Below are 20,483 nucleotides of genomic sequence, written 5' to 3' on the forward strand. Positions count from 1 at the left end.
GAAGAGTAGTGGTCTGTCATACATGAACGGGGAGGCAGTTCCAGGCCAGAGGGAGGACATAGGAAAGGGGTGGGTGGAGTGATAGACGACCTCATAGTACAGTGAGTAGATCGACATTGGAGAAATGAAACACGCGGGCTGGGTTGTAATAAGAAAGCAAGCTGAGGCCAGGGGATGTGTCTACCACGTATTGTTATGTACTCTCCCAGGAGCTTAGTACAGTGTTTTTCACACAGTTAAGTTCTCAATAAATAGGAAAGGGGAAAGAGAGGAAGCAGGGAGGATCTGTGGGATATAGGATAAGTGCTTGGATCAAGCGCTTAGTACAGTGCTCTGCACACAGTGCTCTAAGCGCTCAAATACGATTGAATGAAGGACCAGATCGTCATGGTAGCAGTTTGGATGGAGAGGAAGGGGTGGATTCTACAGATGTGTGAAGGTAGAGCTGATAGGATTTGGTAACAGATTGAATATGTGGGTTGAATGACAGCGATGTCGAGAATAACGTCATGTTTAGGGACTTGTGAGACAGGGAGAATAGTGGTGTGGTCCATAGTGATGGGAGAGTCTGAGCTAGGGTGGAAAAATGAGTTTCTGTTTCGGACATGTTAAGTTTGAGGTGTTGGTGGGACATTCAAGGCAGTCAATCATATTTATTGAGTGCTTACTGTGTGCAGAGCACTGTACTAAGCAGTTGGGAAAGTACAATATAACAGAACAGACACATTCCCTGCCCACAATGAGCTTACAGCCTAGAGGAACAAAGCATGGAGCAGCAAGTAGAACCCTCCCTGACTAAGCCATTATTTACCCTATCTGCTGTCCCCTTTGTGTCAACTACGCACTTGGCTGGGAACCCCATAAGTACTCTGATATTCAACCTCAGCCCCCGAGTGGTTCAGTAAACATCCTTATACCTATTTACCCGTAGTTTATTTTAACATCTGCCTCCCCCTGTAGATTGTAAGTTCCTTGTAGGCAGGGATTGCACCTACCAACTGCATGATCTTGTACTCTCCCAAGAGCTTATATAATGCCCTGCACATGGTAAGCACTCAATAAATTGATTATCTCTGGCCCCGATTTCCCACTAAAAAAAGACTTAAGGAAGGCACTGCCTGGAGAGGTAATGATTCAGCTTCCAGATTGTCCAGTTCTGGCACTGCCTGGAAACACCTAGAGAAGGCCCCTGATAAACATGAGGACAAGGAAGAGTCTCTGTCTTCTCAAAACCTCCGTCAGCCTCACCTTGGGCACCCACCAAGCCGGCACATTCTTCATTCCGAAGTGCTGCCCATTTCCAAATGATTTAATGGGACCCAGCTGCGGGGCTGGCTGCAGAGGATCACATCATTGCTGGCAGCATCTGCACCAAGACTCTCTTCCTCTATTCGTTAAGGCTGGTGATGCCAGCCAGTCCCTCTCCACTCCGCTGAGAACACCTAATGCGACTGATATGACGGTGAACTGACAGTGATAGGAACTGTGTGACATTTCGAGCAGCAAGAGAGCTGGGAGATGGGGGAAGGGGGAGAAGCCCAGCAAAGTATGCCCCTCCTGCAATACTTATCAATTAAGCAATGGTATTTATAGGGCACAGAGCAGCTAAACCAGGCAGATAGGCTCATCGGCTCAGACTGAACAGGGGTAAACTCTAGATGTCTGTTCACTAGAGCAGCCCACAGCTGATGACTAGGGAACAGAAAGTTGTTTAGCTCTGGTGGATCTTGGTTTTGGCATCACTTTTTCATGGCTTTCTTACTTACGTGCCAAGAACTGTACCAAGTGGTGGAGTAGATAGAAACTCTCAGGTTGGACACAGTCCATGTCCTACATGTGGCTCACAGGCTTAGTCTCCATTTTACAGATAAGGTAACCTAGGCACAGAGAAGTGAAGTGACTTGCCCAAGGTCACACAGTAGACAAGTGGCAAAGCTGGGATTAGAACCCATATCCTACATGATTTCCCGGCCCATGCTCTATCCACTAGGTTCCACTGCGTCTCCCATTAGCCCCGTGTCAGGTCAGCAGCAGCACCATTCATTCATTCATTCAATCATATTTATTGAGCACTTACTGTGTGCAGAGAACTGTACTAAGCGCTTGGGAAGTACAAGTTGGCAACATATAGGGACGGTCCCTACCTAACAGCCGGCTCACAGTCTAGAGGCCAAAGGAGTAGAGGACAAGAGGAATGATGCCATTTTTTTCCTATTTCCCATCCAAAACCTAGAAGAGGCATCCAGAGGCCAGTTCAGGCCACCTGGATGCACAAATCAAAGAATTATAATAGGCCCACAGCTCAGTTCAGAATATTTAGATGGAGGCATGCAGGAATGGAAAACCCACCCAACCAGGCAAATTTCCATGAGCCCAAGCCCAGGATCACAGCCAGAATTCTGAGTTTTGGGGAGAGCCCTTGGGCCAACAGGACTCACTCAGCACTCTATCAGCTTGTTCCATCCCACCTCACCTCACTAATCTCCAACAACAGCCCATCCCAGATACTCTGATCCTCTTAACACCAGCTTAATTGCTGTGCCTGGATCTTGTTTATCTCACCATTGACTCCTCTCCCACATCCTCTCCCTAGTCTGGAACTCTCTCCCCCTCCATATACGCCATATCACCTGTCTCCCCCTTCAAAGAATTATTAATGTCACATCTTCTCCAAGATGCCTTCTCCAATTAGTCTTCTTTTCCCCAGCTGGCTCTCCTTTCTGTATGTATGTACTTGGATCTGTGACCTTTGGATATTTGATATTCACCCCACCCCCAACCCCACAGCACTTTCATACATATCTTTAAATTATATGTTATAAATTATGTATTCATATTAGTGTCTGTCTCCCCCTCTACACTGTAAGCGTGTTCTGGGCAGGGAACGTGTCTGCTAATTCTGTTGTATGCTCCCAAATGCTTAGTATAGTGCTCTGCACATAGTAGGGGCTAAATAAATATGAATGATTGATTGATTGAACAGGAGAAAAATGGAAGGGGTGGGCAGAGATTGCTGCTGGTGGCCACTGGCCAGGTTCCCCGTCCCCTGCAGTGCCACCGATCAGGTGCCCTGGGCTTGTGAGGCACAGTGCCTTTCCCCGCCGGCCCTGAGGCCGGCAAAGTGGGCCCCGTCCTGGTCCCAGGGCCATCCAAGGAAGAAGGGGAATAGTAATAATAATAATAATGGGGTTTTTTTTAGTGCTTACTATATGCCAATCACTATTCTAAGAGCTGGGGTAGATACAGGGTAATCAGGTTGTCCCATGTGAGGCCCACCGTTTTAATCCTCATTTTACAGATGCGGTAACTAAAGTCCAGAGAAGTTAAGTGGCTTACCCAAGGTCCCACAGCAGACAAGTTCTTAGCACAGTGCTCAGCGCTTAGAACAGTGCTTGGCGCTTAACAAATACCATCATTATTATCATTATTATTACAAGTGGCAGCGTCATGAATGAATGAATGAGTGGGAAGTAGAACGCACGTCCTCTGACACCCAAGCCCGTGATCTTTCCTAGACTCCGGTGGTCTGGTCCGGTCCGGTCTGGTCTGGTCTGGCCTGGCCAGGTCTAGTCTGTGCTGGTCTGGTCCAGTTTGATCTGGTTTGGTCTGGTCTGGACTGGCCTGGCCCTCCGATTTCTGTCAATCAATCAATCAATCAATCACATTTATTGAGTGCTTACTGTGTGCAGAGCACTGTACTAAGCGCTAGGGAAGTACAAGTTGGCAACATATAGAGACAGTCCCTACCCAACAGTGGGCTCACAGTCTAAAAGGGGGAGACAGAGAACAAAACCAAACATACTAACAAAATAAATAGAATAGATATGTACAAGTAAAATAAATAGAGTAATAAAATATGTACAAACATATATACATATATACAGGTGCTGTGGGGAAAGGAAGGAGGTAAGATGGGGGGATGGAGAGGGGGACGAGGGGGAGAGGAGGGAGGGGGCTCAGTCTGGGAAGGCCTCCTGGAGGAGGTGAGCTCTCAGCAGGGCCTTGAAGGGAGGAAGAGAGCTAGCTTGGCGGATGGGCAGAGGGAGGGCATTCCAGGCCCGGGGGAGGACGTGGGCCGGGGGGTGGGGGTGGAAGGGGGAGGCCTCGGGGAGGCGGTTGCCATGGGGACCGGGGAGCCGCCTGTGTGCGCGGGAAGCCCCAGGGCAGCCCGGGGACTCCGCCGGCCCGGTTACCATGGCAACGGGCGCTCGGCAGGGAGAGCAAGGCAGGGAGGGCGTTCTCCGGGAGCGGGAGCGGCTTTCCCCTTCCCTCCTCCTCCTTCTCCCCCTCAGCGCCCTTCCTCCATCCTTGGTCTCCCCCGGGACCCCCGTGGGGGGCTTGCGGCCGGTCCTGGCTGAAATGAAGCGCGGAGGCCGGAGGGAAGGCAATAATAATAATAATGATGATGGCATTTATTAAGCGCTTACTATGTGCCAAGCACTGTTCTAAGCGCTGGGAAGGTTACAAGGTGATCAGGTTGGCCCACTGGGGGGATCGCAGTCTTAATCCCCATTTTACAGATGAGGTACCTGAGGCACAGAGAAGTGAAGTGACTTGCCCAAAGTCACGCAGCTGACAGTTGGCGGAGCCGGGATTTGAACCCTTGACCCCTGACTCCAAAGCCCGGGCTCTTTCCACTGAGCCACGCCGCTTCTCTAGGTAGGCCGGGGAAACCTAGGTCAATCAATCAATCAATGAATCAATCAAACAATTGTGTTTATTGAGTGCTTACTGTGTGCAGGGCACTGTACTAAGCGCTTGGGAAGTTCAAGTTGGCAACATATAGAGACAGTCCCTACCCAACAGTGGGCTCACAGTCTAAAAGGGGGAGAAGTCTAAAAGTCTAAAAGATCGGTCTGGGCGAGGGGCGGCCGGGGCCAGGCACTCGGGCCTCGCCCTTCCCCCTGGAAGGGAGGAGCCGGGTCTGCCCACCTGTCAACCCCCACCTCCCCCCCGCCCCTTCCGGCCGACCCCCATAGCCCCATTTTACGGGGGAGCCAACTGAGGCCCAGAGAGGTTCAGAGACCAGCCCGAGTTCAACCAGCAGGCCAGGGGCCGAGCCGGGACTCTCGACTCCTCATTCATTCAATCGTATTTATTGAGCGTTTACTGTGTGCAGAGCACTGGACTAGGCGCTTGGAAAGTACAATTCGGCAACAGAGACAATCCCTACCCAACAACGGGCTCACAGTCTAGAATCCCCACCTTTTTCCACCAGGCCGCTCTGTGCCCCTGTTCTGCACCCCAATCGGCGTTCATTAAGTTCCACTGATTGATTGCTTCTTATTGGCAAGGGAGCTGTGGTGCAAACCAAGGGCAGTGGGCTAGTCTCCTTCTCCTCGACAGAGCGTTGGTGGGAAGGAGAGGCTGCAACTCTCACGGAAATATGGTTTGCCCCTGGCTGACTTCTGATGCCAAAAAAAAAATTCAGTCAGAGAAGACGAAGGCAGCCCAAAGTAAAGGAGGCAGAGAAAGGTGGTCACGATTTACTTAGTAAAGATGGAAGAAGCCATCCGTCACCCTGAGCTCTGAAGCACTTTGCCAGTCCACCCCTGCCCCTAGCCGCCTTGGCCCAGGTGCTGGAAGTCCCCATAACTCCTAACTCATGCCACCACCCCAAGCCCTTGAAGCACATCCAGGCCTATCCAGTTACCACGCAGCTCTGCCCCTTGGCCCCACTCCTTTCTCTACCACCCCCCTCCTCCCCTCCCGTCCCCCCAAGCACAACGAACGACCCAGCCGGCCGAGGGGCTATTTGAAAGTTTTTTATTTAAATAAAATATACAATACAGTGTAGTAATCGTTTTCCTTTTAAAAGTGGAAGATTCCAAAATCGCCAACACTCTACAGGGGGCTGGAGAAGAGCAAAGCCACGGGAATCTGGGGGAAGCCCAACTACACATCCATACGCTCTGCGCCCAATCCCCAGCCCGGCCTTGGGGAGCAGCAACCGCCACTTGGTCAGGGTGCGGTTCGTGTGAGCAGAGAGTGCTGCTTGGCTAGTGAGCAGTGGCCCCCGTAGCCCTCCCTGGACACCGGGCCGGTGGCAGGGCGTGGGCTGGGCTGGACTCTTCGGACAGTCCAGGGAGCAGAGAGGTCCAGCAGCATCTTCGAGGGCGCTCCTTGGCGCTTAACAGTCACAACGGGAGGAAGTCTCTGCCCAATTAACCCCCACTCGTTTGTATTTCATTGAAAATAGAATCAAACCCATTATCACATTTTCTTTGCCCCCCCCCCCCCCCCACAGACTTTGCCCTAGCCCCTTGGACCACTCTCACCCAGTTCAGCCACCCTGGAGGCCCCCACAGCCCTGAATGGCCTCCCCAGGCCAAGCTGAGCCAGGCCAGGCAGGGGTTGGGGGAAAAGCCTTGACTTCCCCTTTCTCCCTACTCTTTGCCAGCCCTTTTGCCCAGGAAGCCCCCAAGTCTGGGAGAAGAGTGCTCTGGACGATAGGCTGCTACCCCAAGCCTGGCTCCACCCAGCTTCCTGCCAGGTGAATGGAGACCCTGTACCGAGCCCCAGCGGAGGAAAGGGATTCCCTTCCCGCATCAGAGTTTTCTGGGAAAGACGCTGGCGGGTCTAGATTGCCGGCTACAAAGAGTCGCCACATCTTAAAGCCAAACCAATGTCCTGTTGGCTAGGTTTGCATTTTGGTCTTGCAGGGGCCTGAACCTGCCCTGCAGGTGGGAACAGTGCTGGGGGGGCCCATTTCCAGAGTCCCGGGACATTGTTGCCTCTGAATTATCACAACCCCCACTCCTGTTAACACCTTTACTGATGTCGATAGCAGGACCCGCAGAGCACTGTAGGGGACACCAACTGTTTGCAGAACGCTGTGCTTCAGGCCAACTATATGCAGAGCACTATCTGGATGTGTGCTGTGGGAAGAGCACTGTACTGGACACCTACTGTGTGCAGAATTTTATACCTGGCCCTATTGTGTGCAGGCAATATACTGGGCACCTGCTGTGTGCTGAGCCAATATACTGGACACCTATTATATGCAGAGCACTTTACCCGGCCCTATTATGTGCAGAGCAATATACTGGGCACCTATTGAGTGCAGAGTGTATGGGGACATACAGAAGAAGTAAGATGTGACCCCTGCTCACTCTCCCCGCTTAAAAGGGGTTTTGAAGAGTTTGGGTTGCCCTAATAATCCTTGCCAACTTTTCCTTTTTCCTGGGGTTCAGCAAAGCCACGGGGCCATTCACACAATTAGGACCTTGGTTTCCCAGCTCAAAAGAAAGTTCTACCAGGGATGAGTGGGGCCTTCAGAATCTCCCAGGGCCTCTGCCCCAGCCTCCAGCGTGGAGAAAACCAAGCAGGGGCCCTTGCCCCATTAGCACCACCACACTGCAATGCCCAATGCCCTGCTGACCCCAATTCCAGGCTGACCGGAATGAGGCTCAGCCAGCATTAGATCCCCAATAACTCCACACTCTCCCCGCTACAAGTTGCAGCTTGGGATGGGGGTTCCCATAGCAGAAGTGGTTGGCACAGCTGAAGGGGAAGTCCACTTAAAACCCACCCAGAGCAGCCATCCCCATAAGCCCCAAACCTGAGAATCCAGGAGAAAGAGGAGGCCAAAATGTCCAATGGAGGAGCAGGTAGAAAAGGGCTCCGGGACAGGCTGAGAAGCTCAGGTCTGGGGTTTGTCAAGGGAATGTTCTGCAGCCATGGTCTGCTGTCTGAAGCTTCTAGGGCCATTTTATTTTTTTAATCTGGAGCAGCCTCTACCGGCGGGCCACGTCCCCTCCTGGGCTCAGAGTCATTCAATTGTATTTATTGATTGCTTACAGTGTGTGTAGAACACTGTACTAAGCGCTTGGAAAGTACAATTGGGCAACAGAGACAATCCCTACCCAACAATGGGCTCAGAGTCCTCGGGGAGCTGTCAGCCCCTGGCTCTGTGTCCAACATCTTGGGCCCCGCCTACCTCAGGGCCGAACACCTCATCCCAAGGGACCAGAGATGCTCTGGTTGAGGCTCAGGGCCTATTTCTGTGACTCAGAAAGAGCAAGAGACAAAGAAAAGAGAGCACACGAGAAGACATGTGAGGGTGGTAGAGGCGGGGTCCATCTGTCGTGAGGACTCAGATGGCCCTACTCACCCGCAAACACTCAAGCTAGCTGAAGACGAGTAGGGGAAGGATAAGGGGGGCGGGGGGATATAAGCAACCTGCACACTGCTGACTGCCCTGGTCCCCACTGCTCTGGATGCGGGCAGAATCTGGCTGATGGGCCCAGGTGTGACTTCTGCTTACTCCTCTTCACTACAGGCCAACTTCTGCAGGGAAGGCAGGTGAAGCGGGAGATAGGGGCAGAGAACCAGTCACACGGGGTGGGCCAGGGGCTAGGCAGAGGTGGCCCAGTGGGGCGGGGTCTGGGATACTCACCCAAGTTAAAGAGACTTCATCCAAACCTCAGCCCCACCTGGTTTCAGAAGCGCTGGATATGCTCACCCCCCCAGCCCTTCCACCTCCAGGAGATCAATGTTGGAAAGCAGAGGGAAGTTGGAAAATTCAATTTGCTTCCTATCACTTATGCTGATGAATTCTCATCCACACCTGCCTCCTCTGCCTGAGCCAGCCAGAAAGCCAAGAATGCCCTCCCTCATCATATCCAACAGACAATCGCTCTCACCCCCTTCTAAGTCTTCCTGAGGCACATCTCCTCCAAGAGGCCTTCTCCGAGTAAGCCCTCATTTCCTTTTCTCCCTCTCCCTTCTGCATCTTCCACGCACTTGTATTTACACTCTTGATTCAGCTCCAGGGCACTTATATACATACCCATCATTTATTAATTTATGCTAATGTTTGTCTCCTTGAACTGTCAACTCATTGTGGGCAGGGAACGAGTTCACCAACTATGTCACATTGTACTCTCCCAAGCGCTTAGTACGGTACTCTACACACAGGAAGCACTCAGTAAATGTGATTGATCGATCGATTGATGATTGGGAGGAGAGTCCTAAGCCCCAAGTCTTCCCCTGGGGTGTGTCAAGTCCTTCACTGTTGCCCTGAAGCTCTCGCTCTGCTCTCCTGGGTCTGACAGAGCCCGCTGCCCTCCGGGTCATGATGCCGCGGAAACCCCTGGCCAAAGTCTTTGTGGGATTTCCACTGGGGCTTCCTCCAACCTATTCCTCTGGGACGCCTCACACCGCCAGCCCTGGGACAGTTGGGCCTCTGCTCCAGTCCTTTACCCCTGGGGAAAGAATGATCAGTCCCACAGCAGTGAAATCTGGCTGGCTGGGGAGGGCGGGGGTTTGGACCGGGGGGGAGCCAGTCTCCTAGGTGGAGAGGAAGAGCGGGACCAGGTCCAGAGTCATGGCTCCTTTTCCTCCTTGCCTTCCCCAGAGCTACCTCCAAGGTGCGGGCCGGGAGTGGGGAGTGCGGGCTACCCATCTGAAGGGGCAAGATGTGTTTCCTGAGGGAGCAGGATTTGGGGACTAGATAAACCAAACCGAGCTCCTGTCCCCGGCGCTAAATCAGGAGGTCAGAAGAGTGGGATGGCAGGAGAGCAGGAGGGCAGGAGAGGAAGAGGGCCTTGGTCTCCACAGAAAAGAAACCAAAATTGGAAACTCATCACCCAGGGTCTAACACTCCAAAAGCCTAGGGCACGGAAAGGGGGAGATGTGAGGGTGGGAAAATTTTGGTCCTCTTTGGGAATGGGCTAGAGGGTGTCAAAGTTCAACTTCAAGGACCTCTATGCCTCCGCCTTCTCTTCCAGCTTCCAACCCAACTCAGCTTCCATTACTCAAATCCTAGGCCCTGCAACGAGGCACGAGGCACGGCTCGGCTGAGAAGTAAAGAAATATTAGCCGGCGGTGGATCAGGTGGGAAAGAAGTTCCATCCTGACAGTCTCCGCGCTGCACTGGAGCCAGGGAGAGGTAGGTAGCTGAACAGCCTCCAGGACCTCTTCCCTCCCTCTGCCCGCTGTTGGGTAGGGACCATCTCTATATGTTACCAACTTGTACTTCCCAAGCACTTAGTACAGTGCTCTGCACACAGAAAGCGCTCAATAAGTACGATTGAATGAATGAATGAATCAAGCCTACCTGGCTGGAACTCCCCTCCAGTAAAACTGAAAGTCTCAGAATGACCATTCTGGGGCAACGGGGGCAGCAAGGACAGGGGCGGACAAGAAGAAGGGTGGGAGGCGGTGTCCTTTTTTTTTAATGGTATTTATTAAGAGCTTACTATGTGCCAGGCACTGTAGTCCTTGTCTATGTGGGGTCAGGTGGCAGCCCCACCTCCCCCATTTTACTCTGCCCAAAGTCTGGGCTGTAGACCCAGTGGGTGCCTTCTTCAGTTGGATGAGAACCAAGAAGACTGAAAAGTGCCCACGGGTCAAGCTCCAAGTCCAGCCTGAGAAGCCCCTTACCTGCCTCCTTGCCTCCCTCTTTCATAGCACCGTCTTACTGCTACTCACCCTACTCCCATCCGTCATCCCAACATCACCCTGACAGACCCCTGCCACTCCCCCCGTCACCCCAACACCACCATCAGCACCCTCCCACTGCCCCCGCAAAGTCACTATGGGTGTGACTGCTGCTTACATTCCAGTTTGAAAGTTTCTGTCACTTTCAGCACTGCCCTCTGTGATCCAGGCCTGGCTCCTTGACACGGGCTGAGGTTACATCCAGGGGCGGTCAGCAAGGGACAGGTTATATCCCCGCTCATAAGCTGCCACGTCCCCAAATTAGGGTCAGGCCTGATGCTTCTATTCAAAAGTAGAATATCTATGACTGTGTATGTATGTACGTATGTATGTCTACACACCGCTATACATGGCTACATATACACGTATACATATGTCCGTATTGCCATACTGTAGTAGAAAACGGTTAGCCTAGAGGCCCCTTTCAGAAAGACCGAGGTTGGTCCCACCTTGGATGTGAGTCACCCAAAGCCTTGTGAAGCGCTAGCATTTAGTTAGTGCTACAGCCACATCGGGTGACAACAAGTTTCCCAATTTCCCAGGCCGACTGAGATCCTGAACCCAGAGGTGGGAGGGATGGGGAGAGCCAGAAATGAGAGGAGGAATGAAGAGAGAGGGAAGGGCCAGGTCAGAGGGAGGGAGGAAGGAGGGCCTCGAAAGGGAGGAGGAATGAAGAGAGAAGGAAGGCCCAGGCCAGGGGGAAGGAGGAAGGAAGGCCTCGAATGGGAGGAAGGGGCGTGACGGAGCTGTTTTTTGTTACCTTCACGGAGCAGGGGGAGAAGACGGCCGGGCGAGAGGACGGACTTGGAGCCTCGGGTGGGTGGGGAGGGCCTAGGGGATCCCCTAGATGAGCTCTTAAGCCCTTTCACAGTGAGGTGGCCAGTGAGGTGGTCTATTTGCTCAAGACCTCCGCTTACCTGGCTTCGCAGGTGGTCGCTCCGTGCAGGAGCCAGGCCTTATTGCCTCACCCCCAGAACCCCTAGGGAGCCAGAGGGTTCAAAGTCTCCCGGGGCCTCTGTGCCCCCTGAGCCCAACCGCCCTCATGGTCTCTCACCGCACACCCCACGGTGGCAGGAGGGTGCACGCTGCGTGCTCGAGGCCAGGGTGCTCAGCCACCGAAGCTGCCTCTGCTTTTGGATCAGTTCTATTGCTGGTGAGTCCGAGCGGCAAGAGGGTCTCTGGGGCAGGGAGAGCGAGGGCAGTTTTTGGGTGGGGCGAGGTGGCGGGGGGTGGGCAGGGGGCTGCTCGTTGGCTTCTCTGGAAGAAGTCAGCCCTGGGTTCTCAGATCCAGAGGGCTCTGGGGGTCCTCCGGCCTGGCCTGCTGGCATGCTTCTGCCCCACCGCCCACCTCTCCTCCCCCCATTTTCACAAAGCCTTATTGGAGAGGGGGTCTGACGTCTTCTCTTTCCCCTAGTCCTCCTCTTCCGGGGCCCTACCTGGGCCACTCATGGTCCGGGGCGGGGGTGCTCGGCTGGCCCCCAACTCTCTGCCTCCGCCGCTGCCTAGGAACCGGGGCGGGCCGGACCAGGCCACACCGCCCAACGCCCTCGCCCCTCTTCTTCGGCCAATATCACCCCTCCAGTCTCGCCCTCCCTCACTGGATGGGGAGGCCTGGGCTCACTCTTCAGCCCAAAGAGCAGGAGGCTCCCCCAGGGGCCAGCTGGGCAGGGGGTCCAGAGGGTCCTGGCTGACCCCACCGTCCGTCAGTCAGCACCCACCACGGGGAGACCCTCTCCCACCTCCCTTTGGGTGGGTGGGCCCCTGGAGGGGTTTAGTGGCCTCCTAGTATTAAAATCGCCTACAAAATCGGGTGACCGAAAGCCTACAGTTCTGAGAATACCTGGCTATCTGCTTTTTCTTCTTCTCCTTTTTTTTTTTTATTATAACTCTCGTTATTCCTAATCACAGTTAACCCTGGAGGACGGGAGGGGGAAGAAGGGACTCCTCCAAGTTTAGGGGTCCTAGCGGGGGGGGGGGGGGGGTCCCGAACCGTGGCGGAGGGGGGGGGGGGGAAACGTCACAAATTGGAGGGCAGTTTGGAGCGGGAGGGCTCGGGGTCCCGAGGGGGGCAGGGGGGCAGGGCACCTGAGGCCAGCTGGCGGGCCCTGGGAAGCGCCGGCGGCGGGAGGGCACGGAGGCCCGGTCCCCCGACGTTGCCGCCGGCACCGGGGAAGGCGGAAAGGGCCTCCCGGGAGGCTCGGGGGGAGGCTCGGCGCGGCGCGGGGCCCCCGTCCTGGGGCAGGGCCGGCTGCGAGGCGGACAGGAGCCTGAGGTCCTGGGTCAGGCGGCCGGGAGGCAGGGCCGGGGTGCTGCGCCGCTGCGGGGGCTGCGGGCCGGACGCCAGGCCCAGGATGGAGCCGTGGGAACCGCCGGAACCGTGGGAACCGGCGGAACCGTGGGAACCGGGGGAGGAGGCCGGCCCGCACGGCAGGGTCCTGGGCGGCCCGGGGCTCTGGAAGCCCGTGGGGCTGTAGCCGGGGGAGGCGCCCCCTGGCGGCGGCGGCGGCGGCGGCGGCAGAGGGGACCCGCAGGGCGGCGGCGGCCGCTCCGGGAGGGGCGGGGCGGCGGGCCCCGGCGGCCCAGTCGCTAATGCACTTGGTGGGGCCGCGGGCCGCGCCGTCGGGGAGCCCCCGCCGCCCGCCCGGCCCCGCCCGGACCCCGGGGAGCCGCCCCCTAGCGGCGGGGCCGGGAGCTGGTCCGGGCCGCCCCCTAGCGGCGGGGCCGGGAGCTGGTCCGGGCCGCCCCCTAGCGGCGGCCCCGGCCCCGGCGCCTGCTGGAAGCGGCCGAAGCGGGCGGGCCCCGGGGGCGAGCCGCCCGCCGACGGCGACCCGGCCGGGGCCGCCCGGTGGACCTGGGCGGGGAAGCCTCCCGGCTGCTGGGCGGGGCAGGACGAGGCCGGGGGCGTGTCGGCCCCGGGCGTGTGCGGCTGCGACGGGCCGCTGCTGGACGGCGAGCCCAGCGCCGACGGCAGCCACGACGGCAGCCGCCTGTGCGGCCGCGGGGTCTGGCCGGCGCCCCCTGGCGGCCCCGCGGCGGTGTTGGAGGCGGCGTTGGCGCCCCCCGGCGGGCGGAAGAGGGCGGCGGGCAGGCGCGGGTGGTGGGTGAGGGCGATGGCCACGGAGGTGGTGGCGGCGGCCGCCTGCAGCGGGGCCTGGATCAGCGGCGTCCAGATGATGGGCGTCGGGCTGGACGCCGCCCGGGCGGCCGCCTGGGCGGCGGCGGCGGCGGCGGCGGCCGCGGCGGCCTGGGCGGCGGCCGCCTGCACGTTGTGCGCGCAGTGGGCCATCTCCCGGTCGTGCTGCACGATCTGCTGGATGATCTCCTTCTCCTGGTAGTTGAACACGCCCGAGTTGAGGTCGTGCTGCACCTTGTGCAGGAGGATGGAGTTCTTCTTGCCTAAGGCGACCGGGGGCAGACGGAGAGACGCGGAGAGACACGGGGGCCCGGGGAGGGAGAGGAGAGGACACTCAGGTGACCGCCGGGGCCGGGCCCGGAGGCCTGCGCATCATCATCATCGTCAACCGGATTCATTGAGCGCTTACTATGTGCAGAGCGCTGGACTAAAAGCTTGAGAAGCCCTGGGATGCCCACCAGGGACGGGCCCGGAGGCCTGCGGATCATCATCATCATCAACCGGATTCATTGGGCGCTTACTATGTGCAGAGCACTGGACTAAAAGCTTGAGAAGCCCTGGGATGCCCACCAGGGACGGGCCCGGAGGCCTGCGGATCATCATCATCATCAATCGGACTCATTGGGCGCTTACTATGTGCAGAGCACTGGACTAAGCGCTTGAGAAGCCCTGGGATGCCCACCAGGGCCGGGCCCGGAGGCCTGCGGATGCCCACCGGGGCCGGGCCCGGAGGCCTGCGGATCATCATCATCATCAATCGTATTTATTGAGTGCTTACTATGTGCAGAGCACTGGACTAAGCGATTGAGAAGCCCAGGGATGCCCACCAGGGCCGGGCCCGGAGGCCTGCGGATGCCCACCAGGGCCGGGCCCAGAGGCCTGCGGATGCCCACCGGGGCCGGGCCTGGAGGCCTGCGGATCATCATCATCATCATCAATCATATTTATTGAGTGCTTACTATGTGCAGAGCACTGTACTAAGCGATTGAGAATTCCTGGGATGCCCACCAGGGCCGGGCCCAGAGGCCTGCACATGCCCACCAGGGCCGGGCCGCCCAGGCCCGGAGGCCTGCGGATGCCCTCCGCCTCCCAGCACAGCAGGCTCCACAGTCTCCAATGGGCACCGCCTGGGCTGCAACTGTTGAGCGGGCGGTCATCATCTTTGGGTCCCACCCTGGGCTTCTGGGCAGGGGGATGGAGGCAGGAAGGATTCATTTATTGAGCGCTTACTGTGTGCACAGCATTGTAGTAAGCGCTTGGGAAGTACAAGTCGGCAACATATAGAGACGGGCCCTAGTCGGCAACGTATAGAGACGGGCCCTAGTCGGCAACGTATAGAGATGGGCCCTAGTCGGCAACATTTAGAGACGGGCCCTACCCAACAACGGGCTGGAATGTACTCCGCTTCTGACTCTCTTGACCAGGGAAAGACTCTCTCCAGTCTCCGGCCCTCCAGGGCCATGTTGGGCGCTTACTACAGTGCTCTGCACACAGTAAGCCCACAATAAATACGATGGATTGAATGTTGGGGGAAGGTCCAAAGCCCATTTCTCTGGACCCTTGGATAAGGCGGGTTTTTTTTACAGTATTTGCTTGGCGATTACTATGTTCCAGGCACTGTACTAAGCGCTGGGGTTGATAAAAGCTGATTGGGTTGGACACGGTCCCTGTCCTACGTCAGGCTCACAGTCTGAATCCCCATTTTACAGGTGAGGGGACTGAGGCATAGAGATGTTAAATGACTCGCCAAAGGTCACACAGCAGATAAGCGGTGGAGCTGGACCTAGAATCCAAGTCCTTCTGACTCTCTGGCCTGTGCTCTATCCACTAGGCCACGATGTTTCCATTGGCAGTATTGTCTGGACCTCTTTCCTACCACTGCCCCAATCCTCCAGGCAGGGCTGGGCCTGCCTCCCCAGAGACCAGAGGGGCAGTAACGGAATTGGTTCCCTGCCGGGGACAGCTGCTCTCGGTCAGCATCCGTCCCGTGGATAAGCTTGAACATTGTTTTCCCAGTACCATGGTAAGGAACCATCCCGCTAGGGAGATGGACATTTATGGTTTGGCAGCTCTTCAGCTCCAGCCTGACCTCTCAAGGACACACCACTGCCTGGGTGGCTTTTGACGCTGCTTCGCAGGGAGGTTTCCCCTCGGCTGGCTTTCGGGTGAGGGATGGGGTGAGCAGAGAGGAGCTGGGCTCCAATTGCCCCCGGCAGCCCAAACCGGGTCATACGCCTAAGCCCGGTCCCTGCCCGCCTATGTTAGAACACCTCTCTGCCTCTTCTGTCAGGTCCCAAGGATTTCACGTTGCAACCAACTCTGGGACCCAAGGCTGTTCTGACCCACACTGCCGCTGTCGTGTTGGCAGGCTGGAGGTTTCAGGAGGAACTGGAGAAGTCAATCGGTGGGATTTATTGAGCACGTACTCCGTGCAAAGCACTGTAGTAATCCTCTTTTAGACTGTGAGCCCACTGTTGGGTAGGGACCGTCTCTTTATGTTGCCAACTTGTACTTCCCAAGCGCTTAGTACAGTGCTCTGCACACAGTAAGCGCTCAATAAATACGATTGATTGATTGATTTGGGAGAGTACCAAAAAAAAAACCCAGAGTTGATAGACACGGTCCCTACCCACAAGGAACTTACAATATACAGGGAAATAAACATTGAAATAAATGACCGATGATATGTACTTAAGTGCTGTGGGACTGAGGATGGGGTGAATATCAAGCGATTAAAGGGTACAGATCCAAGTGCATAAGCGATACAGAAGGGAGAGGGAGTAGGGGAAATGAGGGCTTTAGTTGACTGTGAGCCCACTGTTGGGTAGGGACCGTCTCTATATGCTGCCGACTTGTACTTCCCAAGCGCTTAGTACAGTGCTCTGCACACAGTAAGTGCTCAATAAATACGATTGATTGATTGATTGAGGAAAGCCTTTTGGAAGAGACGTGATTTTAATAAGGCTTTGAAGGTGGGAAGAGTGGTGGTCTGTCTTATATGAAGGGGGTGGGAGTTCCGGGCCAGAAGGAAGATGTGGGCAAGGGGGTCAGTGGTGAGATAGTTGAGATGGAGGTACAGTTGGGTAGGCTGTCATAAAAGAATAAAATTTGTGGTCTGCATTGTAGTAGGAAATCTGTGACGTTAAGTAGGAGGGGGAAAGGTGAGTGAGTGCTTTAAAGCCAATGGTAAGGAGTTTCTGTTTGATGCAGAGGTGGATGGGCAATAACTAGCGATTTTTGAGGAGTGGGGAGATATGGAATGAATATTTTTTAGAAAAATGATTCATGCAGCAGTGTCAAATGTGGACTGGAGTCGGGAGAGACAGGAGGCAGGGAAGTCGGCGAGGAGGCTGATGCAGTAGGCAGGGCAGCATACGATCAGTGATTGGATCGGCATAGTGGCAGTTTAGATGGAGAGGGAAGGGCAGATGTTAGCTGTGTTGTGAAGGTAGAATGGACAAAATTTGGTGAGAGATTAAATATGTGGGCTGAAAGAGAGAGATGAGTTGAGGATAATGCCAAGGCAAAGATGAATTTGAAACGTACAGGGTCTGGATTTCTGCAAGTTGTGCCCCGCAGCTTGTGCACGGGAGCAGAGGAAGTGGACTGTGGAGGAGATCTGGGCCTGTGGATTAGTAGTATGAGATCAGAAGAGGAACAGGGGAGAGTGAGTTCAGTTCAATGGAAAGGGTGGTGGTGAGGGCATCAAGAAGGTAGTTGGGTATGGAGTCCAAATGGACCATGATGACTAGAAAGTTGGAGGGGATTAAAAGACAGTAGGTCTCTTTGGGGGAACAGGACAGATTTGTGGGGAGGGGGTGTGTGAGAGAGAAGTCAGGTGAGGAGGTTGTGGTCCGATAGAGGGATTTCAGAGTTGGTAAAGGTAGCGTTTGTACAGGGATTAGAGATGATGAGATCAAGTGTGCACTTGAGTGGGTGAGGTGGGGAGGCATAGGAGGTTGGTTGAGTTGATGAGTGACAGGAAGCAAGCAGTGGAAGAGTCATCGGTAACAACCATGTGGACAGTGAAGTCCCCAAGGATCATTGTAGAGATGTAGAGAGAGAGGAATGTGAGAAAGGGATCAAAATGGTTCAGGAAGTTCGAGGAGAAGCCTGAAGTAGATGACTGTGACTAGCGACGACTCTTCCCCTGATCCCCCTTTACTTTGGGATCCTCCTCCTATAGACTATAAGCTCACTGTGGGCAGGAAATGCGTCTGCTTCTTGTTATATTGTACTCTCCCAAGCACTTAGTATGGTGGGAAGTGCTCAAAAAATAAGATTGAATGAATACTAATAATTAATAATAATTATGGTACTTGTTCAGTGCTTACTGTGTATCACATCCTATTCTAAGAGCTGGGATAGATACAAGGTAATCAGGTTGTACCACATGGGGCTCACGGTCTTAATACCCAGTTTATTCATTCATTCATTCCATCGTATTTATTGAGCGCTTACTGTGTGCAGAGCACTGTACTAAGCGCTTGGGAAGTACAAGTTTACATATGAGGTAACTGAGGCCCAGAGAAGTTAAGCGGCTTATCCAAGGTCACACAGCAGGCAAGTGGCAGAGCCGGGATTAGAACCCATGTCCTCTGACTCCCAAGCCTGTGCTCTTTCCGCTAAGCCACACTGAGGCGGAAAGGAAGCTTTATCCCCTTCTGTCCTCTCAGCTGATTAGATTGGGGATTCTATCCTGTGCTGACCCTTTTTGGGGATTCTGTCCTGCCCAAGGGATTCTCCCAGGGTGCTTTAGCACTCAACATCTGGGTGGCTCTTGGCCAGTTTAATCTTCACCCACCTCTTTTGGTAGCGGAGGATAGGGGAAATATCACTCTCAGCGTTTGAGTAGGGAGAGAGTTCAGCACCATCTTTGTTCAGACTCCCTATGTTCTCCCGGATCTCCTCCGGGTGACCTTGCCTCAAAACCCAAACTCCACCAGAACTCGTGGGAGAGAAGTTGGGCATGTCCGATGGATGCGTTCCGGCCTTGAGTAGAAACTCTCCTACCGGAAAAAGAACCAGGAGCCCTCTCACCTCCCTCTTTCCCCTTGCGGACAGTCCCTGCCTGCCATTCCCTAGGGCAGTGGCTTTTTTTAAAAATGGAATTTGTTAAGCACTCACCATGTGCCAGGTACCGTACTAAGTGCTGGAATGGATATAATCTAATCAGATTGGACACAGTCCATGACCTGTGTGGGGCTCATTTTACAGATGGGAAAGCCCCTTTTTTCAGATGAGGGAACTGAAGCACCCAAAAGTTAAGTGACTTGCCCAAGGTCACACAGCAGTCATGTTGTGGAGCCAGGATTAAAACCCAGGTCCTTTAACTCCGAGGCCCGCGCTCTTTCCATTAGGCCAAGCTGTGTTTCTTCCTGAACAGATGGAACCACCAACTCTCAACCACAGGTGACATTTGGGGAATGGGGAGGGGAGAGGCAGTTAGTTCCCTGGTGAGGAAGTGTCAGACCTTGGCAGGCAACAGCAGGCATCGGTGATCAGTGAAAATTTCACCCCAGTTTTGCCCACGGCTGCCAGCAGGGAGTGTCCTGCTGGGGCACCAACCGAGCCATTGATCACCTACTGTAGAATGCCATGGTCCCCATTTCTGAAGCCAGTGGTTCTTGATTCCAAGCTCTCAAGGCACATATTTTTCCCCTCTCCTAAAAGCCAATCTCCCCCGCCACGAGTCCATCCTAGCACCGTTTTTGTTGTTATTCAGGACCCACGGGGCGCTAGTCCTGGTCTTATGGAACTTGAATTCTTGGGGAGTATCATGCAAGTAGCCCATACACAGGTTCTTCCTCCCTTAAAAGCCCTACTGAGAGCTCACCTCCTTCAGGAGGCCTTCCCAGACTGAGCCCCCTTTTTCCTCTCCTCCTCCCCATCCTCCCGGCCCTACCTCCTTCCCCTCCCCACAGCACTTGTATATATATTTGTACGGATTTATTACTCTATTTATTTTACTTGTACATATTTACTTTTACTATTTATTTTGTTAATGATGTGCATATAGCTTTAATTCTATTTGTTCTGGCGATTTTGACACCTGTCTACATAGTTCGTTGCCTGTCTCTCCCTTCTAGACTGTGAGTCCGTTATTGGGTAGGGACCGTCTCTATATGTTGCCGACTTGTACTTCCCAAGCGCTTAGTACAGTGCTCTGCACACAGTAAGCGCTCAATAAATACGATTGAATGAATGAATGAATACCTAAACTGACCACTTATTGCCGTGGGTCTCAGCTTTCTAGGTGCTTTCTGTTGCTTTTTTTCTTACCGGGGAAAAAGCAGAAGTGCTTAGTACCATGCTCTGCACCTAATAAGTGCCCAATAAATACCACTGATTCATTGTTTGATTTCATCTTGTGAATCAGGTGGACTGTAAGCTCACTGTGGGCAGGGATTGTCACTGTTTATTGTTGTATTGTTCTTTCCCAAGCGCTTAGTATGGTGCTCTGCACACAGTAAGTGCTTAATAAATACGAATGAATGAATGAACTTGCATTGGACACGCATCAGTCCCTTCAGCCACGATCCCAGGCAGGCCTGGATAGGACCTCACCACCAGTAGCATCATCTCCGAATAAGAAAGACCGAAGAATGGCAAAATAGCTGTGTTTTGTGAGCTTATAGGCAAATCCACAGGGATCATCAGTTTCAAGGGTTGCTCCCCCCTAGGATGCTCTTAAGGTCTGTGGGTGAATGTGTGCCAGAGGTTCTAGGTGAAAGATGCTGTTGAGACACCCAATGTGATGGTTTATAAGTAAGGATCTTGTAGCCGGGACCCAGAGAGGGATCAATAGTGAGCGCCTGGCTCTTGTTTGGCAGCCTACACTCCTCCCCCAGCTTAAGGTATGTCTGTGTCCAAGGCAGGGGCCCCACAAAGGACATGGCCAGTAAAG

The 20,483-nt window shown here is 54.5% G+C and overlaps 1 protein-coding gene across 1 annotated transcript in view; it reads right to left on the bottom strand.

Annotated features, from left to right (window-relative positions):
• Positions 1–12,460: 12,460 nt before the first annotated feature.
• HCN4 (hyperpolarization activated cyclic nucleotide gated potassium channel 4) overlaps positions 12,461–20,483 on the bottom strand; it is a 135,907-nt gene continuing 127,884 nt past the window's right edge. Inside the window, exon 8 of the mRNA XM_038747328.1 lies at positions 12,461–13,839. Within this exon, the coding sequence (XP_038603256.1) occupies positions 12,461–13,839 (1,379 nt within the window). The remainder of the gene's footprint in view (positions 13,840–20,483) is intronic.

This window comes from Tachyglossus aculeatus, chromosome 5, assembly GCF_015852505.1.
Source record: "Tachyglossus aculeatus isolate mTacAcu1 chromosome 5, mTacAcu1.pri, whole genome shotgun sequence".
Classification (NCBI taxonomy): Eukaryota; Metazoa; Chordata; class Mammalia; order Monotremata; family Tachyglossidae; genus Tachyglossus; species Tachyglossus aculeatus.